The sequence below is a fragment of the Prionailurus viverrinus genome, chromosome B1 (genome assembly GCF_022837055.1).
Source record: "Prionailurus viverrinus isolate Anna chromosome B1, UM_Priviv_1.0, whole genome shotgun sequence".
NCBI classification, from domain to species: Eukaryota; Metazoa; Chordata; class Mammalia; order Carnivora; family Felidae; genus Prionailurus; species Prionailurus viverrinus.
Genome location: NC_062564.1, coordinates 122,663,242 through 122,683,767, shown reverse-complemented (window position 1 = coordinate 122,683,767; position 20,526 = coordinate 122,663,242). Strand labels below are relative to the sequence as shown.

Sequence of the window (20,526 nt, the reverse complement as noted above, 5' to 3'; positions counted from 1 at the left end):
TAATTCTCCGAGCTGTTGGGCTGATTTCACAGTCCCATTGGCCAAGCTCACTGTGTTTTATAATTGAATCAGACCTCAGGTAGGAACTTTTCCACCATGATTTCTGCCTTGAGAGCAGTTTTAATTTTCACATTCTTTCCATTTACCTCTGGCTTTTTCATCGTCAGGGGCACAATCCAGCATTATCCAATGTCTTTCTCTATTTACCACACAATTTCCTCTTCTCTGTTTGGGACATAACTTCCACAGTCTTCACATTCTTTTCAACAACCACTGTCTTTAGTATACAATAATACGATTTCAATGTAAATACAGACATCTACATCCTCAAAGAGGGAGAAAAAGAAAGGACTGCCTGCTAGAAAACAGATCCAGGTAGGAAGGGTAAATTCAGGGAACCCTGGCAAGGACTGCCATTAACACTAGCTTGTGAAAAAGCAAATATGAAACTTAAAAAAAGGAAATCAAATTTGATGTGTTGTGTGTGTGTGTGTGTGTGTGTTTTATTCTGCACCATTTTGAATTAAATAGGAATAAATCTAATAATATGCTCTAGTTGCAACATGAAACAAGAATGTTAACAGCTTACAAATACTGCTGTGCTGTGAACGTTCAGTTCTCTTCTGAGACACGGGGCATACAAATGAGTCCAATTTTCAGAATCTTCCTCTGGGCCTTGTAGTCGCACGTGTCACAGATGGATGTGCTTTTTTTTTTTTTTTTTTTTTTTTTTCCCCCAGAGAACCAGAGTCTGCGATTCTGATTAGATTCAAGCTCAAGGTACAATTTAGCAAATGCTACATGCTTTCTTAATGATTTTACGCACCTGTGAGGTCTACTTAGGACCCAGAAATTAGTTAAGAATATAGAAACAGTCTCTTGAAAATATATATCATATCTATATGTATATCTTCTTAGAAATTATGAAAAAGCCTAACATATTTTATGAATTTGACTTTTTATAAGTAGTTTTCTAAAACAAGCCTACACATAATTTTTCTCCTCAACAGTACTGATAAAACACAGGGCACCTTTTGCTTTCAAGTATTGGGTAAAATACTATACCCTGAGAATTTGGGGTGCAAACCTACACCTTGTAAACTGTAGAATGAAAACTCTTCAAGCACCACATAGGAAAATGTATACCATGATAGTTTTTAAACACAGAGACTATTATTGAATGTGTTTTCTCATGCACATATATATACTTATCATGAGATTATAGGGAATCTACTTAAGAATCAATACTGTCCTGCAGTCCAAAGTATTATTTCAGGTAGCGTGAGCATTCAATTTGTAGCAAACACAGACTTTCATTTCTATGAAGTATGAAAATAATTAAAATGCATTATCTCTTTAAGAGGCAACAATGATAAAGTCAAATCTGAAATTAAGATAAAGAAATTTATATCGCTAGGTATTTCCTATTGTTATAAGGATGAATTTGAACTGTGTGTTAACATTTGAGATTTGTCATAAAGATGGCAAAGCGTAATCTGTTTTAGCTTATTTACTCAGTGGTACATAGAGAGCCATATACATACAAACATATAAAGACATATACAGACAGACAGAGAGCTTATATATTAAGTCACTAACTGCATATTTGGGCTTCATTTAATCCTGAGGGCAATTTCAGTGAGTGCTTCTAAGAAAATATATTCTTGCGGATGAAAATTTTCACACTGGTTAAAAATGTGTTCAGTTTTCCAGAAACAACTCAAATGGAGTAAATTTCCACCTGACTATTTAACCAACAGGGGGAAAGAGGAAACGGGTTAAGTTTTCTATGGACAATGCCCTGTGGTTCCTCTGGAAAACTGAGTCACACATGTAACCCTGAGTGGAAATGGCATAAACCAGACTCTCGTTAGATTCAAGCTCAAGTCACTATTTGGGAAATGCTACATGCTTCATTAATGGTTTTGTGTACATAAGACATAAAAGGGTAGTAGCTCAGTAGCTAAAGGGACATCGTTAGGGTAATAGTTTTATGGATCAAAAGGCTTCATAGACTCTTGCTTTATTCCACGTAACTTTGGTTGAAACAGGAAGGGCACAACCACCTCATTCCAACAGCAATGCAACCTCAAGAAATAACGAAACACTGAAAATGAGGATTTAGAATTACCACGTGTTTAAAAACGTTCGTCCCTATCACTTGAGGTAGTAAATGGCCAGCAGCATTGGTTTGGTTTTTTTTGTTTTTTTGTTTTTGTTTTTTTTGTTTGATGAAATAGAGGACCATAAAATTATCAATAAACAATGTGGTAGTCATAGAATACTATTTTTAAAGTTCCATTTTAACCACTTGGACATTTACTACGTCCTTGGCAGCTTCTTAGAAGATGTGGCCTCTCTGATAGAACCAATGAGTGAAAAGTTCTCTTTTCTTTCCTGGTTTCTGTACTAGTTTACCTCAGTGTGAGAATTTAAGGCTCAGATCTGCTGGTGATAGATAATGATAAATAGCTTATGGGGTCCCCAGGCCCCCAGGTAAGAATTCGACCACATTTTCCAGGGAAGGAAATGTCTCTCTTTTTGAAGACCTGGCAAGCAGTTGACTACTCAGTATGATCACTGGGTTTGCCTAAAAGTCACACGCGTTTTTAAAACAGTCTTGTCAATTCCGGTACTATCCACCCAAATCCTATGTCGGTTTTGCCAGATGTGTTCAAATATTTGAGAATTCATGGTGCTTCTTTGGGCACTACAGGTTTGAGCTCTTTGAAATCGATTCTACCTCCTTGTTTTAATACTAAATGACCTCATACCTAGCCAATCTCTCCTGAAAATGGCTGAATGTGGTAAGAGTGGTGAAAAATTAAGGCAATTCTGGGGTGACACTGCTGCTGCACCTGGGTGAGAAGACCTCCGTGACAAAGAAATAAGGCTTGCCCCAGTATGGTACAAGGTCATCTTTTCTATACACAGAGGCTGTTTTATATTTCATGCTTCTTGTCTCATAGAGGCATTCATTTCATTGCTCATCAGCCCATTGATGGAATCGTGACCAGAGCTGACTATTCCTGCCTCAAACCTTTTCTTCTACCCAACAGAATTTCATTTTAAAGGAAGATCCCTTTCGGGAAGGCCCTAAAAGAGAAATTGAGTCATTTTTCCTACAAGAGTCTGAGACGGGAAGCCTAACTACAAATGAGATTACGTCAATCACACAAAAATCAGTCTTAGGTTTTACTCACATCTTCAGTCATGAATAGCATAAAATTCTGTGGCTTCAAGAAAAAAATTTAAGCAGAAACCAAATACCGATGATCATTAAAATCAAAATAAGGATCTTAAAAAATGTTTTACCAGGATGACTTGCCTTTGAACAAATAAACAGATAAGAGGAAACTCCTTAAAGAACGCCTGGGAGAACCTTCAAGTTATTCTTTTTAAAAGTAAGAAATATTCCAATGTATCATTTGTTGAGTATATGTTGGCATGCTTACTAATTACGACAAACTAAATATTTATCTCTCCAATCAACTCATCAGGACTCACTGTGAACACTCACTAAAATAACCTTCAGAATTGAGTTTCAGCGGAGGCAGTATTGAAAGTCGATGAAAGATTCTGTGATTTGGATTCTCAACATCTCTTAAAGCCATAGGGAGCAAGTGATACAATCCTAGGTCACTGCTATCTGTATGGCTGGGGCTGGAGAGAATCAGAGCCACTGAATCAGTTCACATTCCACTCTACTGCCCCAAACAGGCCACTCCTCAGACTTCAGGCAACCCCGTGAGAGAGGAGCATGCAACTATGGAGAGAGGGAATCACCGAAGAAGACAAAAAACTGCTATCCACTCATAACAAAGGTTGGATTCCAAGAGGAAAATAGGTATTTTATACTTCTCTGAGACTAAGAACTTAATTTTAAATGCAGTCACTGGCTCTTCAGTATTTCAAGCCATTCTATTTTAAGGCGACAGATAGTGTCATGGCGTTGTACAAATGGGAAAATTAAAACAAAGCCCAAGAATGAAAACTACTATTTTTTCACAATCACATTTGAAATCATGCTAAACCCAATAAAAGAACATGTAGAACATAACCAAGGGAATGACTAGGCTTGGCTCGTATGTGATTCAAAATGCAGACCCATCATATTTAAAAATCAAACAATCCTCACATATTCCGAGAACCCATAAGGAGATTTGTAATCCAGATTATTGATTTACTGATGTGGTTTACAACAGAACCAATCTCATTCTGCTGTGTGTTTTGATTGAACTATGAAAACACTGAAGGGATTGTTTGCCTAGTCACAAGTACAGAAGGGAGAGATGAAGAGAAAGCTTATATTCTGTATTATAGTATAAAAAGAAATCGTTTCACAGGGGAAAAACTGCAACCATTCAATCAGCTTAGTAAAACTAAAATAACACAAACTGTTTTAACAGGGTTGTTCAGGAAAATATAGAAACTTACACACTTGGTTTATAAGAAGCAAAAACTAAGAATAACACATGTAGAGGAAGTGTTTCAGATGCATTCTTAGTGCTGTTACAATGCAACCTTCAGATTACAGAATAGTCCATCTTCCGTCTTGCTCCTATAAACAAACATGGTCAAGAAAAGATTGTTAGACTAAAAGTAAATCTCACTTCTTTTTTTTAATTTTTCTTTTTTACATTTATTTATTTATCTTTGAGAAACAGAGTGAGACGAAGCGTGAGCGGGGGAGGGGCAGAAGAGAGAAGGAGACACAGAATCCAAAGCAGGCTCCAGGCTCTGAGCAAGAGGTCAGCACAGAGCCCCACGCAGGGCTCAAACGCACAAACTGTGAGATCATGACCTGAGCCGAAGTCGGACGCTCAACCGACTGAGCCACCCAGGCACCCCAGTAGATCTCACTTCTAAAGAAGGATATCAAGGTACATTTTATTTGACTATTTGGCTAATTTCAACATTAATAATGATGAAGATCATATTTTAAATTGTAGTTGGCAAATGTGTTTCTGAATTTCCTTAGACATTATAGTGACTTTAAGAAAGTACCCAAAGAAAAGCTTCTCTTTGAAACTTGAATCGAATCAATCAACTATTGAAAAATGATTTTAGAGTTAAATGTTTAGTTTCATTGAAATCATCCACAGCAGAGATAAAACTGTGATAGATACATTCCTAAAATATCATGCAGAAATGATATTTAAGCTAAATAGAAATATTTGAAATTTATGAGTTAGTAATCCAGTTAAGTGAGTAAACCCTATACTGAGAATTCTTATAAGTGAACAATCACTACCTAAATTATGTAGAATTTCGTACAGTGCATTTTGATTAAAATGAGACACACTGATTATTGCCTATAACTTAGTTAAATCCATTCTATCACAAGATTAAAAGCTTACTGAAAATTAGCCTTTTCTGTTGATCTCTCTATAGTAAGTCTACTAAAACTATGCTTTAAAAAACATTTTTTTCTGACATTTGAGAGTTGATATTTGAACATAATATTATGAAGACAGATATAGAGTGGCCTACAGGTAATATTTGTTAAGGATTAAGAACACCCTGTCATGTGAAAAATAACCTCTGAGGAGTATCAAATAACAGCTATCTAATCAATTATATGCAATCAGAGTAGCTCGACAAGGGACATTTTAATCCTGTCATCTAAAAATTGACTTGTGTTAAATACATAAGAAAAAAAAAGTCTTTAAGAATAACTATGATTTCATATGTATATACTTCATGTTTGTTTATTTTATTCTTTTGTCTTCTATATTGAGGAGTGACCTCCAGGATGAAAGACACCGAGATGGGTTTGGAGACTTCTCATTTGTGAAATTTAGGTTTTTCCTACCTTAGGGCATAGAAAGCAGCAACTGGAAAAGAAAATATAATTACAAGGGGAGGAGAAGAAAATAGAAGACTAAGAAGCAGAGTATGAGATTCAAGGATCCATGGATCTGACAACCACACAGGCTGAGTCCATCGTGAGGCAAGATTTGCAAAGATTCCCTGAACAGGCTAAGATGTGGGGTGGTGGTGCGGGTGGAGATGGGCGCCGACAGCGGTGGGGTGGGTGGGAGGCGTACTCCAGGATGGTGAGAACAGCCTGAGAAACGGAGGAGAAACCTATTTATACAATCGACTGGGACCATTTTTAGGGACGCATAGTCCAGATATCACCTTTTCATTCATTTGCAGGACACTGGCTCTGCTTCCATTAACTTCAGAGGAATTTTATTTGAAATTTTGCAAGTAATAAAGTTAGTCCGATTCTTGTTAAGGGTCGAGTAAGAAAATCCACCAGTTTAACCTATCAGAGGATCATGAAGAAGCCAGTAAAGATGAGAGGGGTGACTATACTGTGTCACCGGGCAGTTTGGCCTGGATGACTTCCCATGGTTATAGGACCAGAACACATGACAGAGTTCAGCAGTGATGCTGGGTCAGATTTTCCCTTGCTCACACAGACCTGTGCCCAGACAGGAAAATCTCTACATGCAGCTGGCAAGCTATCTGCAGAGTTGTATAACATTCTGGAAGGCCTTGATACTAGAGTACCCTGACCCGCAGCCAACGGGCCTGCCCTTAGAGATAAGCCAGCTCAAAGGGGACTCTGGGGCTGTGGGCATTGCTTTCCGTTGGGGGAAATATAAAGCAATCCTGGATACAGGCCCCTGTTGCTGTCCTGGAAGTCCGCGTAGATAAGGACCAATTTTCTGCTCTCGTGAGGGCCTGAAAGATGAGGGGGCTCTGAGGCATTTATAGGGTTCTAGTCTCCAAGGGAGACTAAACTCTTACTATGTGCCCTGAGCTGTTTGCTATGTCCTTTGTAACGGTTTTATAACTCATTCGTCCCAACACTCCTGCAAGGTATTTCCATTTTACAGTTGAAGAAACCGAGGCCCAGACATGACAAATCCCTTATGCAAAGTAATACGAGCGTTAGAATTTAAGCCAGGGTTGCCTGACCTCAAGGTGCACCTACTTGGCCTTTATTTAGTCAAAGCCCCACAGTCCCTCCTCAACTAAAATGCACGAACCCATTGGCATCCATGAGGATCCCACTCTCACACGGACAACCTATACCCACCCCTCCCCCACATACCACAATTACCACCCTCTCCCCCATCACTGGGAGCCACAGCCACTCCCAAAGTTTCTGAAACTGGCTTGAATTCTCTTTGATGCATAAGATGTTCTAATAACTAAGGACAGCTAATTTTTAAATCAAAAGAAAAACACACATGGAGACTTAGCATATGCTAGACATTGACAGTTCAGGGTCAATTTGTTACCCTTATTCTCTTCTCTTTTTCCCCAGATAAGGGGAGAGAGACAATTCACAGCCAGAAACTGACACCTGGAGCAGAGAGTAAACGAAGTGGGCATACAAGGGGTCATCTGCAAGAGCATGGGCCACAGAGCTCCAGGGGCCTGGATTTCAGCTGATCTGTGGATCTGGGACAAGCTATTTTTTCATTTGTAAACAGGAATTAAAAATAGTATCTCCTTACTTTCAGAATCCAATGGCATGATATGAAGTCTTGATATATAACAAATGATTAATATACATTAGCTATTACTTTTCATTTATTATTAATTTTATAGATGGTAAAGAAAACAAAAAGGTATTAATACAATTGTGGAGGGAGGCACCAAATAATAAGCTCGAGGGAAGCTACAATCCAAGAAAAGAGAAAGGGAGAAAAAGCAAAAAAGACATTAAGAAGATAATCCAACAAAAGAGCAGCTATAGATAATAACAGACAGAGGAAGCCACAACAAAGTTAGAAAAAAATTGAACAAATCAATTCAGGAATGTGATTACAGAATGAACTGCAAATGAAATGCCGCGCTTATGGCCCGCGGCCCTGACACCTGGCCTCCTACAGGAAGCTGCAAAGAATGTGCAGGTGAGGGAGCAGGCAGGGAGCAGTGTCCTTCAGGCCACCCAGGTGGTGATAAAAACAAACCACAGAAAGAAAAGGTGAGGAGAAAGAAGGAAGCAAGGTGGGACATCCAACTAAATCAACTGCAAGTGAATGGGAAAAAAGGGTCCGTACAAGGGAATAAAATTGCCAAACAAGGTCACCTGGGTGGCTCAGTCCATTAAGCATCCGACTCTTGACTTCAGCTCAGGTCATGATCTCGGGGTTTGCAAGCTCGAGCCCTGCTTCAGGCTCCGCGCTGAAAACACAGAACCTACTTGGGATTCTTCCCATCCCCACCCCACCCCACCCCCCCACCCCCACCCCCGCACTGCTCCTTCCCTGCTCTCTCTCTTTCTCTCTCAAAGTAAATGAATAAACATTAAAATTAATAAAAAAAATAAAGTTGTCAAACAAAAACAAAAAGCAACGAACAGAAAGTAAATGAAATTCTCAGACCAACGCTAAAGGAAGAAAGAGATAGGTAGTGAACTGGTTGGACAGACACCAGGAAGAGGGACCACCAAAGAAGAGACCACCAAAGGAGAAAAAGAAAAGGGGAAATGAAGAGCAAGAAAGAAGCAAATTGGAAAAAGGCTCTCGCATGGGATACTTTGGGTTTTTAGTCCCAATTCTGCCTTCAGGGGCACAGTGACTCATGAAAGGTCACTTAACTGTTCTGAGCCCCAGGTTCCTCCTGTAATTTCAATGCAAGAGACAGGGTTCGACCATCTGAGGACCCCTCTAGGGCCTCCTTAGAACTTTCCAGAAACAGTTGCCCCTGCATCCAGCCCCTCTCTCTTTCCACTTCAGCTGCTGATGTGGGGGGCTCTATTGAGCCGTGGAAAGAACCTGGAGGAAGTAAGAAGAAAAGAAAGACCAACATGTAGGAGCAACATAAGGCACACTCAGAAATGAAACGACAAATAGATCGTCTTATAGGAAAAACAGAAGACATTCACTGAAACAAAATAACTGCGTTAACCGCTGTGTGGCAGGCATGATGCCAGTTAAAGTTTTCTTCTGTTATTATCACCTATTGACTTTATCTTTGTGTCCTTGTAAATGGTATTTATAATCAAGTCTCAACTCAAATTTTAAAACAGAAAGATGGTGTCTAAGTGGGTGGGCAGGAGAAAGCATGAGAGGGAATGTGTCAGGGAAGGAAAACCTCAGCTACACATGTCAAATAACAGAAAACTAAAACAAAAATGGTCTCAGCAGAAAAAGCATCGAAGATCCTGTGGAAAAGGGACTTTCAAAGCAAAAGCCGACAAACAGCAAAGGCCTAAAACAGAAAAATCCTAACGACAAGGGAGAAAATAGCCAAGTTTTGCAACTGGTGTGCCCAGCACACCGGTGTGTCGAGCATGGGCTCCTGTCATGACTACTGGCCGCGAGGCCACCAGCTGGGAAGAGCCTCATCCATTTGTCACAGTGTGTGACATCATTACCAAGTCAGGATAAAAGAATAATACTGCTAATTATCTTCTCAGCCGGGCTGCTACATGGCAAAGTTTGAGGAGCACAGCAGCAGTGACCACAGGAAGGAGAGAAGCAGAAAGACCCCTCTGTGAAAGCAAAACTAAAGGGAAATTCTGCATAAGCAGACAGAGATGATGGCACCTGGTTATGCTCAGATATACACAGGGGGACGGAGCAAAGCTCCCCAGGCTCCCTGGTACAACGGTACAGCTAAAAATAGATGCTGAAACACTTATTATTATTATTTGAGCTGGAAGGAATCTTAAAGGTTAAGACAGGACTTGAATCCTGGTCTCGCAGCTCTGCGGGCACGGATCTGTGCCCTCTTGGCTTGGGGGACCAGGTCACACGTGGGTGGGGCTCTCCCCACCGCAGAGCACACTGTAGCTGGTGGAGTGTAAACAAGAGGTTCATGTTCCTCGGATGAATGAGGGAATTAGCGCATTTCGTTCAAACATTCATTTTACAAATGTCCAGAGAGGCACAGAGTAGAGAGCCCAGGTGTCCTGGCTGCCAGGACAGGGCCCGCTATCCTTCTCTGCCATCCTTTCTTTGCTCCGGGCCTTCGACCAAGGAACAGAGTGGCCCCCAGGGTGCATGCTGCGAGCGAGAGCCCAGAGCCCCCTCTGCAGATCTTGGCTATCTCGTTCCCTGGGCACCTCAGCAAAGCCATTCCTTCTAAGCTTTAATTTTCTTCTCCATGAAATGCTGTGACCAGGTCAAGTCACTTGTGTGACTTCTTAGTTAAAAGGGGCACATAAACTCCTACTCTACCTCAAGGAAAATCTCTGAATTTTAAATCAAATTCTTAGGATATCTTGAATTGAAACCAGCTCTCAAGACTTCTCACCCTGACCATCCATAGGAGCTTCCACTGATGAATGTGTACAACGTAATTTTTTTTGATATATCTGAGCAATGTTTACAATTTTTTTCACATGCCAAAAAGAACAACACACTTCTTTTTCACATATCTAACTTTCTTCAGAAAGTGGCATAGAACTTTCAGGAAGGTAGGGCACCTGGGTGGCTCAGTCAGCTAAGTGTCTGTTGATTTCATCTCCGGTCACGATCTCACGTTTTGTGGGTTCGAGCCCTGAGTCGGGCTCTGTACTGACAGTGTGGAAAAGGACTTTCAGGAAGATGAGTTTTGAAGGATATTAGTTATCTGAATTTGGATAATAGATTTTTGCCTATATACAAAACGCTAATTGTTAGTTCCTAACAAAGTCTTCTTAAATTGAGAAGCCAGCTTTGCATTCTATCTTTGGGGTTGGGGACTAAAATAAAAGGCTGTGCTTTCAAAAGGCAAAACCTTTTTTAAAAATTACTGTTCAAATCTCGAACACTAAAAATTATGATTTCTATCTGTGTCTGATGGGAACAACTCCATGCCTAATCTCTCCAGACTCAGCAGACAGGAGGGAAGCCAGAGGCAGCTGCTGCAGGGACACTAGGCAAGCGTGTGCCCGTGTGCCCGGTTGTTCCCTCCTCTGTGTCGTGTCCTCTCTTCCCCTGGCTTCTGCACCTCCAGGGCTCACACAAAGGCCTCGCAGGATTAGCTGCCCCAAAATAGCCTTAGGTAAACACACCACCTGTCTAGAAGATTAAAACATTTTTGCCTAGAGGCTACTCTTTTCTTTCTGCAAAACTAGGTGTCTAATTCTGAGCCTCTTCCAGAAGCAGATTGAATTTTTTTACAATGAATAAAAGATTCATTATTTACCTTGAGTCCCCACACCCCTCTCTTTGTGATCATCATACACTGCCTGCTGCAAGCTCTCACAGAGGAAGAATGCAAGTTCTCTGTTTCCAGAGTGCAAGGAAAACAAGGGAATTTTTGACACAAAGACCCAAGGATTTTTGAACGGTGGCTTAATGTCTAGAAGTCTAATAAATGTAATGCATAGCAACAATCCCTGAATTTGAAAAAGGTTTTATACTTTGCAATATACTATTATGCCATCTGACACTGAGGTAAATTTTGAGGAGTAGATATTTTGTTTAATTTTTTTTAATGTTTATTTGTTTCTGAGAGAGGGAGAGAGGAACACACAGAGTACTAGAGGGGGAGGGGCAGAGAGTGAGGGCTCGGGGATCTGAGCTGTCAGCACAGAGTCCGACACGGGGCTTGAACTCACGACTGGTGAGATCATGACCTGAGCTGAAGTTGGATGCTTAACCCACTGAGCCACCCAGGCAGCCGGAGATATTTTTTTAAACGTTTATTTCTTTATTTTGAGAGGTGGGGGAGGGGCAGAGAGAGGGAGAGAGAATCCCAAGGATTCTGTCAGTGCAGAGTCCAATATGGGGCTCAATCTCATGAACCATGAGACCATGACCTGAGCCTAAATCAAGAGACACTTAACCGACTGAGCCACCCAGGGGCCCCGAAGGGTAGATATTATTGACACGTGAGTGTCATGAGTGCTAAAGAGTTTGCATGCCCAAGAACACACAGCTGGTGAGAAGCTGAAGCTGTGAATCTGATTCAATGATCTTACTTCCTGACTTAAGGCCCTTTCATCGCACAAAGAAGCAGTGTTCCTCTGTTCCTCTTCAGTTCGGAAAAGAGAAAAATGGTTTACTTCTTTCATATAAGCAGAGAAACGGCTTCTCTCCTCTCCACCTCCCTTCTTGGTTCAGTATGATCGTACCAAAAGTGAAAGTCCTAGAAGCATATATGATGCCAACACGTCCTAATCTGAAGCAAACAGGAAAATGAGGGGGCCAATTTGTCCCCACGGTGCTGACACTTCTGTGCTCCTATTGAAGGCTGCCCCTGTCTGATTGTCTGATCGTCCTGGTTCAGACAAGCCAAACTCATTTTTCCTATCAAGTCCCCTGGAGTGTATTTACAGCAAGGATTCCTGCCTGAATTTGGATTAATTCAGATATCAGGAATCTACTTAATCTGATTTCTTCTAGAGGGGGGCAAGTGGAGGTTGATTCTTTTCCGAAAGGAAAGAATGCAGATATGAAAGCGAGTGTCTTACAGGAATTAGCAGCCGTGCATAGTGGATTCAGTCTGATCAGACTGGATCAAACCCAGCAGCCCATGCAAGAAGCCACTGCAGCTGATGAATATCCCCCTTTTCATGGTCAAGTGTGTGTGTGTCTAAAGACCTTGAACTCACCCTACGAAAAAGTACTCTATCTGGAAACAGAAAAACAAGAGCTTAAAATATACAGTCCCTTTGTATAAGACATTTCAAGTGAGAGAAGATGTGGAGGGAGAGAAGCCTTTGTACAGATTTTAGAAAACCTCCTAAACAGGAAAATGTCAGTGTGATTCTTCTTACTTGTGGGGAGCGACAAGAGCACCGAGAGCACCAGTGTTCCCACCCATCTCTCAGAATATTCACGCCTTCTGTCGCTGGGGCTGCCAGGAATAGAGCGAAGCTCACTCCACAAAATCCAGACCGGGTTTTCATTTCTTTCCCCTGCCAATCCTCACCAAAGGCTAACCTGACAGATCTAAGGTTCACTTCCCTCCTACTCACTGATGGGAAAAACAGGCAGTTTGAAAAGGTCAGAGGGGGAAAGGCTGGCTGCGGGGATTGAGGAGTGGGAAGAAGAGGAAACTTGGTAAGGAAATTAGCTCCTTAATAATTTAGGTGGGGTATTGTTCTCTTCTCCCAAAACGCCCCTTTCTACAGACAGCCTCCCCTGCCACTTCAAACACGAAGCAGTAGGATTGCTCTTAATCCCTTAAAACTGATTATCAAAGTAACATTCACTCACCAGCAGCTGCTCCGTTCTGCTTTCTGGTGACTGCGCATCATCTGTGTTCTACCACAAAGCTCATGGTTGTGCCATCAAAGGAGGGGGGCGCAATGATCCTCGGCCCCAGGGGTTGCGAAGAGATGCTGATGACAGGCTTGCCGTGCAGCTGGGCGAAGCCCTTGGCCCCCACGAGCTGGGATGTGGCTGCTGCGGCCGAGGAGGAAGAGGAGGCAGGAGACTGACCAGAGGCCATGAAGTATGGGGCCTCAGTGAATGTCGAAGCTGCGTCTTTGTTGGGGGGCTCTGCCGCCATGGAGGAGAGCTCACTGCTCCCTGGGGTGTGAGCAATTGGCGTGGGCTGCAGGGCACTGGTGGGCAGCACCGTGGGCAGAAAACCGGGGTAGATCATGTAGGTGGGTCCATAGGCCCCAGGACTCAGGGCCAAAGGAGGCACAGGGAGGGACATGGGAGCCACAGCCTGCTGTTGGGAGGTCATAGGCACATCCACATACTGCCCCGTCTCAGGGTCAAAGAGTCTTCGGGTCATGGGCTGTACTGGTGTGTCCACCAGATAGTACTGGCCTGTCGTCACATCCAGGAGCATCTTGCGCTGGGTCTGCTGAGGCTGTGGCTGCTGGAAGGGGTCTGCGGGGACTGAGGCCGGGCCTGCAGGTGCTGGGGCAGGCATGCTGGGTGGGGAGAAGCAGAGGACCTGGGGCTGGGCTCCCTGCAGGGTGAAGGGTAGCGGCTGCTGGTGGTAGATGGCAGTGGGAAGATGCTCGGGGCTCTGTGGCCCTTGGGGGGCAGCTACTGTCTCCCTGGGGTTGTCGGGTTTGGTGCGCCAAGCTGGCCGGCCGGTTCCACTGACCTGAGAGCCTTTGGGACTACTGGGGACCTGACTGCGGGCGCTCAGGGGTGGCAAGCTGCAGAGAGTGGTCGCTGAGGAGGCGGGCGGCCCCTCCCTCCCAGCCCCGGGCCGGCCCCCCGGAAGCTCTCCAGCTGCAGAGCTTCCTTTAAGGGGGATGGTCAGGTAATTCTCACAATCACTATTGTTCTTTTCCAAATTGCTGCCGTTTTTCCTATTGGTCACCTCATCAGGAGGTGCCCGTGTGGCCGGAGAGATCTTGAGGGACCGGAGTCCCTGTGATTTGATGCCCTTTGCTGCCGAAGGACTCTCTGGCGAAGGCCCTTGTGGGAACTTGCCAGCGACACCCCCAGTTTTCTGGGTGCTGCTGGCACTCACGGTGAACACATTTCGGTTGCTGGGGAGTGGGGGGAGGGGCTGGAGGGGCTGGGTTCTTTCCACATCCTTGTGGACTGGGGGAATATAGAGTGATCGAGGCCTCTCCCTGGCCAGGTTCTCAAAGGCAGCTGCCCGGGCAGACACACTCTCAGTGCTAGGGTTGGAGTTTCTCCGCTGCAGACGTTCCACGGGGCCCCCACGCAGGACCACACCGCCTTTGTTTCCTGCGCCCCGCTCCTCCAGCTCACCCAGTCGTCGGGCCAGCTTGTCTGGGTCCCCCTCAGCACCCGCAGCCCCTTCCCTCTCCTCACTGGCAATGAGCGACAGGACATGGCTGTCCATCATCATGGGCAAAGGGTCACTTTTGCGTTTCCACTCGTTCCTGTTGAAGCTGTACAGCTCTTCCATGGACCTCACTGCGGCAGTCAGCTTCTCCAGGGCATTCCGAGATGGCTTGGGGCCTTTCCCTTCCTCCTTGACCTCCTCCTCCTTGGCCTTCTCTGGGGTCTTCTGAGCAGAAGCCTTAGAGACGATCTTGAGCACAGGCAGGTAAGATCCCTGCTCTGGCTTATTGGGGGCAATGGTGGCCACGGGCAGCCTGCCAGATGCCCTATGAACCAAGACTGTCCCTTCCGGTGAGGAGGAATTCAAGACCCTGCCACTGCCACCTTTGCCTATGTTCTCCCTCGGCTCGCGGTCCATGCTATCTTCCCTCTGGTTCACCACGGCCTGGCACGTAATCACTATGGGGGAAAGGGATTTGGATCCGCCAGCTGCAGCGGCCAGCTGCCTGGGTTTGGGCCCGGTCAGCCCCTGCTCTGGGGTAACGCTGCCCTTGTCACTGCTGTCCCCTGACCCTTTGATTAGTTTCCTGACATCTCTCACCTGGTGGAGGGGGCCCTGGGCCTTGGACTTGTCTCTGACGTCTCTCACCTGGAACTGGGGCACTTTTTCCAGGTTGTCTCCCCGGAAGAGTTTCTGCTGCGCTCTGCTGTTGTCCTCAATGGTCTTAAAGAGGTTAGAGGCGCTGCTGCTGGCCAGTTTGGGCGTGAGCAATTTGGCAATGTTGAAGTCCGAGCTTGGCTGCTGCACGCTCCCCAGCCGGATCTTGATTTCGGGAGCCTTGGGCCGGATCACTGCCATGGAGGTGGCTTGGGCAGCAGGATACTTGGTAGCCTGCTTCCCCGGCTGCTTGTCCTTGGGCGTCTGCTGGATGTTGGGGACGAAAAGGCGAGACATGATGGTGGACTTGCTGGCAGAGATCTCTCCGAGATCAGCCCTCCAGTCGCCCCCTTTGGGAAGCTTCAGCTTCCCAATGGGGGCTTTTTCTTCCCTCTTCTCTGCCTCCTTCTCCTTCCAGGACCGGAATGCACTGTTCTGACTGCGGAGGAAGATGCCTTTGACAGTCTCTGATGCACTCTTCTTAATTTCGCAGACTTCCTCCGTATGTCCATCCGGGAAATTTCGCCAGGAGACCGCGGCGCTCTCCCGAGGAGCACTGGCTTTGAAGATTGGGGATTTAGACTCGGCTGCGGACCCCTCCGCACCTGCGTCCGCCACGCTGAGCACCGTGTACTCAGAGCCCGCCTCTGAGTGGCGAGAGCTCTGCCTCTGCAGGCCCCTCTCCCGCGGCTTCTCCCCCCGAGCAGGGCTCTCTGCCGTCTCCTTGGAGGTGCCGGAGAGGTTATGGTGGGATGTGTCGCTGACTTCTCCCCTCTCCATTTTGAACTCATGTTCCCGCTGCATCTTCTTGGAGATGACATTTTTGAGCAGACTGGAAGCAAACTTGGACTTCTTCTGGGGGCCGTCGGCGCGGGAGGCAGGCTTGCTGCTCTCCGAGGTCTCCGAGCCATCGTCAGTGTGCACCGACCCGGGGCCCTTGCTGGAGCCTCTGGTGGTTCTGCAGGGCCCAGTGGCCGAACTGGCTTTGCTGTCACTGCGGCAATTCATGGGCTCGAGAAGGGTGACCACGCGGGAGCCCGTCTGGACCTGCTTCTGGAAACACAGCGGGGTCTCCACATGTTTGATTTCCCCCTCGACTTTGCTGACCACGAACTCCAAGGCTTTGGTCTGGGACTTCTTGGACTGGATGTAGAGCTGGTCTGCGGCCGTCCTGGCCCCACCGCCCTTCCTCAGACCCGCGGCCACGGAGGCCGCACTGTTCCTCAGGAGGCTCTGCTCCACCCTGGCTCCAACACCTCCACATTTTAAGTCCAGGAAGGTCGACCACCGCCCAAAGCCGACCTCGGAGAGCGTGGAGGACTCCCGGGAGCTGATGTTCAGGGCCTCGAAGTAGGGGTAGGCGAGGCTCCGGAAGGCCCGGGAGGTCAGGTTCCGCACCTCCTTGTCGGCATCGTCCAGTTCGCTCACGGCACTGGAGGCCCCGCTGGAGTAGTCCACCAGCTCCTTCGCCCGGATGGCCCCGCATCGGGTCTGCAGGCGAGCAGGGACAGCGATGAATTTCTTTGCATGGTCCTGAGCCACGGCTGCAGCCGGGTCTTGCTTCAGTGAACTTGAATTGTGTTCAGCAGCTGTAGAGACGCGGAGGCTCATGTCGCCTTCATGCTTGGCAGCATAAATAATGTTTTGCTTTGCACGCACGTTGCTAGGCTCATTTATAGCCCGGGAAGTCGGTTTGATTGATAGGAGGATCTGGCTTGCCGCACTCCCACAGCTGCTTGCGGCGGCGGCTGCCCCTGACGCTGCCTCCGGGGGCTCGGGCAAGGGCTCACTCGGGGTGGCGGTGCCAGGCCCGGTGGGTGGGGGAGTGGGGTCACTGTCAGAGGGGCCGCTGCCCACTTCCGTGCTGCTGGTGTGGCGACCACTGCTGTCGGCGTCGGGGCGGGCCGGGTCGCTGCTGGTGGGGCTCGGAGTCTGGGTGGCATTGGTGCTAGGAGTGGTGCTGAGGTAGCAGCTGTTGTCGTCGTCCTCTTCGGTCGGGGTGGTGACGTCCCCCGGGGTCTCATCGCTGCCACCGAAGGAAGCGTAGTCCACGAACGAGTAGATCACGTTGTTGTCCTCGAAATCCCAGCGGGAGGCCAGTCCCACGTCAAAATCCATGTCCTGCTCCACCTCACTCAGCTGGATCTCGTGGGTGGTGATGTAGTGAGCCTCCTCATTTTTGGGGGGGTCCCTGCCGCCCTGAGACTTGGCAATAATGTCCCTGCACTCTGTTCCATCTCCCCCTCCCGCTCCCCCTCGGCCTGCCCCTCCCCCCCCTCCTCCTCCCCCTGCTCTCCCCCCACCTCCTCCTCCCCTGGGCTGGCAGCTCACTGCGTTCTCACCACTGTCACTCTCAAAGCCTAAAGACGAAGAGGAGGTGGCCAGAGCCCCTGTCGATGTTGTGGTATCATCCATCTTGGAAAGGCCACCTTCTTCTGCTTTGTCCACCGGGGAGGAGGAGGAGGAAGAGGAGACGTTGCTGCCCCCGTCTGTGCGGGAGAGCTGGGATCTGGAGAGCTCCGAGGCGGCAGGATTCCTCCGGGGGGCCGGGGCCTTGCCTTCTCGACTGCTGGGTTCATCTTGGGCCTCCTCCCCGGGACTCCTAGGGGCGCCCTGGGCTCTGGGGCAGCGCCCCAGAGCGAGTGCGCTGGAGCCGGCGCTGTCCCCCTGGGCCCCAGCGGACGCACACATCTCCACGTAGCTCGCTCCTCGCGGGGAGGAGGCCGCTGGCTTGGGCCGCGGCCGCAGCTGCTGCCTGAGCTCCTGGCTCTCTGGAGCCCCGCTCTCCCCGGGGTCGCCCACCTCCTCCGGTCTGGCCTGCGGACTCGGCTCGGGAGTGGCGCCTTCCATTCCGAGCCCTCGGCTAAGTTTCAGCGACAGGAAGAGACAGTGGTGAGCGCAGGGGCTGTCCTGGGTCCCTCCCTGGCCACGGAGGGGCTGCAGAGTGGCCCTGAGCAGGGCCCCACGTGCCTGGACCGGCCCCAAGGCCGTAGGCACCACTGCGGCGGCTGCCACCAGCTCCCAGGTCCTCAGCCCCTGTGGCGTGGTGGGGGCAAGACCGAGGGAGGCGGGAAGGCTCCCGGCTGGGGTGGCAGAGGTGGTCTGGGGCCGGGGGGCTGCTGCTCCGGCCGAGACTGGGGCCAGCTTCCCGTGGCGGAGCTGTTCTGTCCAGTTGTTTGTCTGGCACCTTCGGCGGCGAGGAGTCTGAATGCCATCGGCCACGGAAGGAGCAGCATCTGTAGGTCGACCCAGGGACTTCCAGAAATGAAAGGAAAGCATGTGCTGTTTCTTGTGAAGCCTTGTCCCTTTCCTGGATGGGGCGAGAGTGGGTCACGTCATTCCAGAAATATTTTTAGTGTCTGTTCCCCAGTCATACTGAAACCACACTTGAGGGTAGAGAGAGGAGGCTCTGCGATGAAAAGAGAAGGTGGAGGGTGGAGGAGGCATGTGGGTTCTCATTCAAATCAACCAAATGCTCTATGTAATCTATTATAGCCATGTCTAGCAAGTATGAAATTAGTCTTTACTCACTGCCATCTTTCACTCCCCAATCTGATTAAATGGCTTTTTCCCCTTGTTCTTAAATAAAATTCAAATTTGGCGTTGCGTTTCATATGAATTCAGGACAATCCAGAAAGATTTCAAAATCTCTCCTAGACATATGGGAGGCTTTATGCTTGCCTCAAAATCTATGCACTTTCTTCTTCGTTCATCTCAAATCAGATGAGTTCTGGTCATAAAACTTCCATAGGAGTAAAATATGCCATCCCTCTTTCTCCGAAGTTACACTCTATAAAAGATAATCTGTTCCAAACCAGAATCCCTTCTAGAATCCTTACTGTGTGGACTTGAAGTATAAAAGGGCAATTTTCAAAGACTTAAGACAGAAGACCTTAAATAAATAAACTTTTAATAATAGTCATTAGAAAGGAGCACATGGGGTCAAAATTAACACTACTTCAAACTCTACAGTATCCAATCGATCTCAGAAAAAGTTCCCTAAACTTCTAAAACCGGGGCAAGACAATAAACCTTCAATTAAATATAGCCTGAGCTGTAGCCTCGTGATTCGGTTACGCTGGCTGAATTCCAGGCCTGTAGGGCGTGGAGTCAAAAGGCACAAAAGAACGACGAATACACTTACCCTTCATGAGTACAGTGCGGCTTGGAGGGAGGTTCAGAGAGGAAATGTGACCCGCTGGCATGCCCCATGGAAATGGAGCCAAAGTCCCAGTTCACTGGCTCTGAGGTACATCCATTTCAGATAATTCAGTAGTTGTGCAAGTGAATTTGCCAGGCGCCCCACGATAGGGGTTCTGTGCTGGCCACTCTCAGAGCAGATCCTTGGGTGCTATCAGTGGAGAACCACGACCCTTGGTTTTCATGAGATCTGGCCCTCATCACCTGCCAGGCCCAATTTCACCACTATACATAGTCTATGCGTCACTTATGCCGATTGAATAAAGCACTATTTTAAACATCCACATTTGTGGGGAACAAAAATAACATCATCACCCATCCCCTTCCAATGTGAAAGCCACCCCCGCACAGAAAAATGTTCCTTCTTCTGGATAGGCGTGGGGGTAGGTATGGAGTGGGAGCCCCTAATAAGTGAAGCATTTACCTTCCCATACCCGAGACGTGGAGAGTACAGCATTGCCGTTCTCCCCCTGACAACTTGCTTCTGCCCACGTCATTGCCATTAAAAACATGACATAAGGAAATACTGGAAATATCAAGTATCGTGGTGTGGCTATAAATCCAGAGCACTAGGCGGAGAGTAAAAGAGAAAAGGAAACAGGAAGAAACAGAGGGAGAGGAAGGGAATGGAAGAACAAGAAGAAAAGGGAGAATTTGCTAAATTTTCAGCCAACTTTTTGGTTATGGAGAACCAGACTCAATGGCACAAATTCCCAGATTTTTAATGACAATGAAAAGGTTAAATAATAATCACAACTAAGAGTTATATAGCCTTACTGTGTGTGATGCACCTTTACATGTGTATGTATTAGCAACCTGATGAGTTAGGTACAATTTTAATGCATAAGAAAGCTGAGGCATAGAGATGTTAAGAAATTATGGAGCAGGACTCAAACCCAAGCAGTCTGGCTCCAGAGCTTGAACCTGGAGCATTGTGCTGCAGAGGCTTGCTGGCTTCTCTGCTCGAACGCTCTCCACGGTGCCAAATGCTCAATTAGAAGGAAGCAATGCATCTATTAGGCAATCTCATCTGCATGA

The 20,526-nt window shown here is 47.0% G+C and overlaps 1 protein-coding gene across 4 annotated transcripts in view; it reads right to left on the bottom strand.

The window, feature by feature from the left end:
• Positions 1-4,424: 4,424 nt before the first annotated feature.
• The window catches only part of CB1H4orf54 (chromosome B1 C4orf54 homolog), a 46,001-nt gene continuing 29,899 nt past the window's right edge, over positions 4,425-20,526 (bottom strand). For 3 of the 4 annotated variants that reach the window (XM_047856639.1, XM_047856641.1, XM_047856642.1), the window contains 2 exons: positions 13,122-18,598; positions 4,425-4,561 (listed from right to left, as the gene is read on the bottom strand). In XM_047856639.1, coding sequence (XP_047712595.1) covers positions 13,159-18,598 — 5,440 coding nt within the window. In that variant the 3' untranslated portion in view covers positions 4,425-4,561; positions 13,122-13,158. Of the gene's footprint in view, positions 4,562-8,672; positions 8,745-13,121; positions 18,599-20,526 lie in introns of those variants that run through there. The other variant, XM_047856640.1, reaches the window with a different exon arrangement.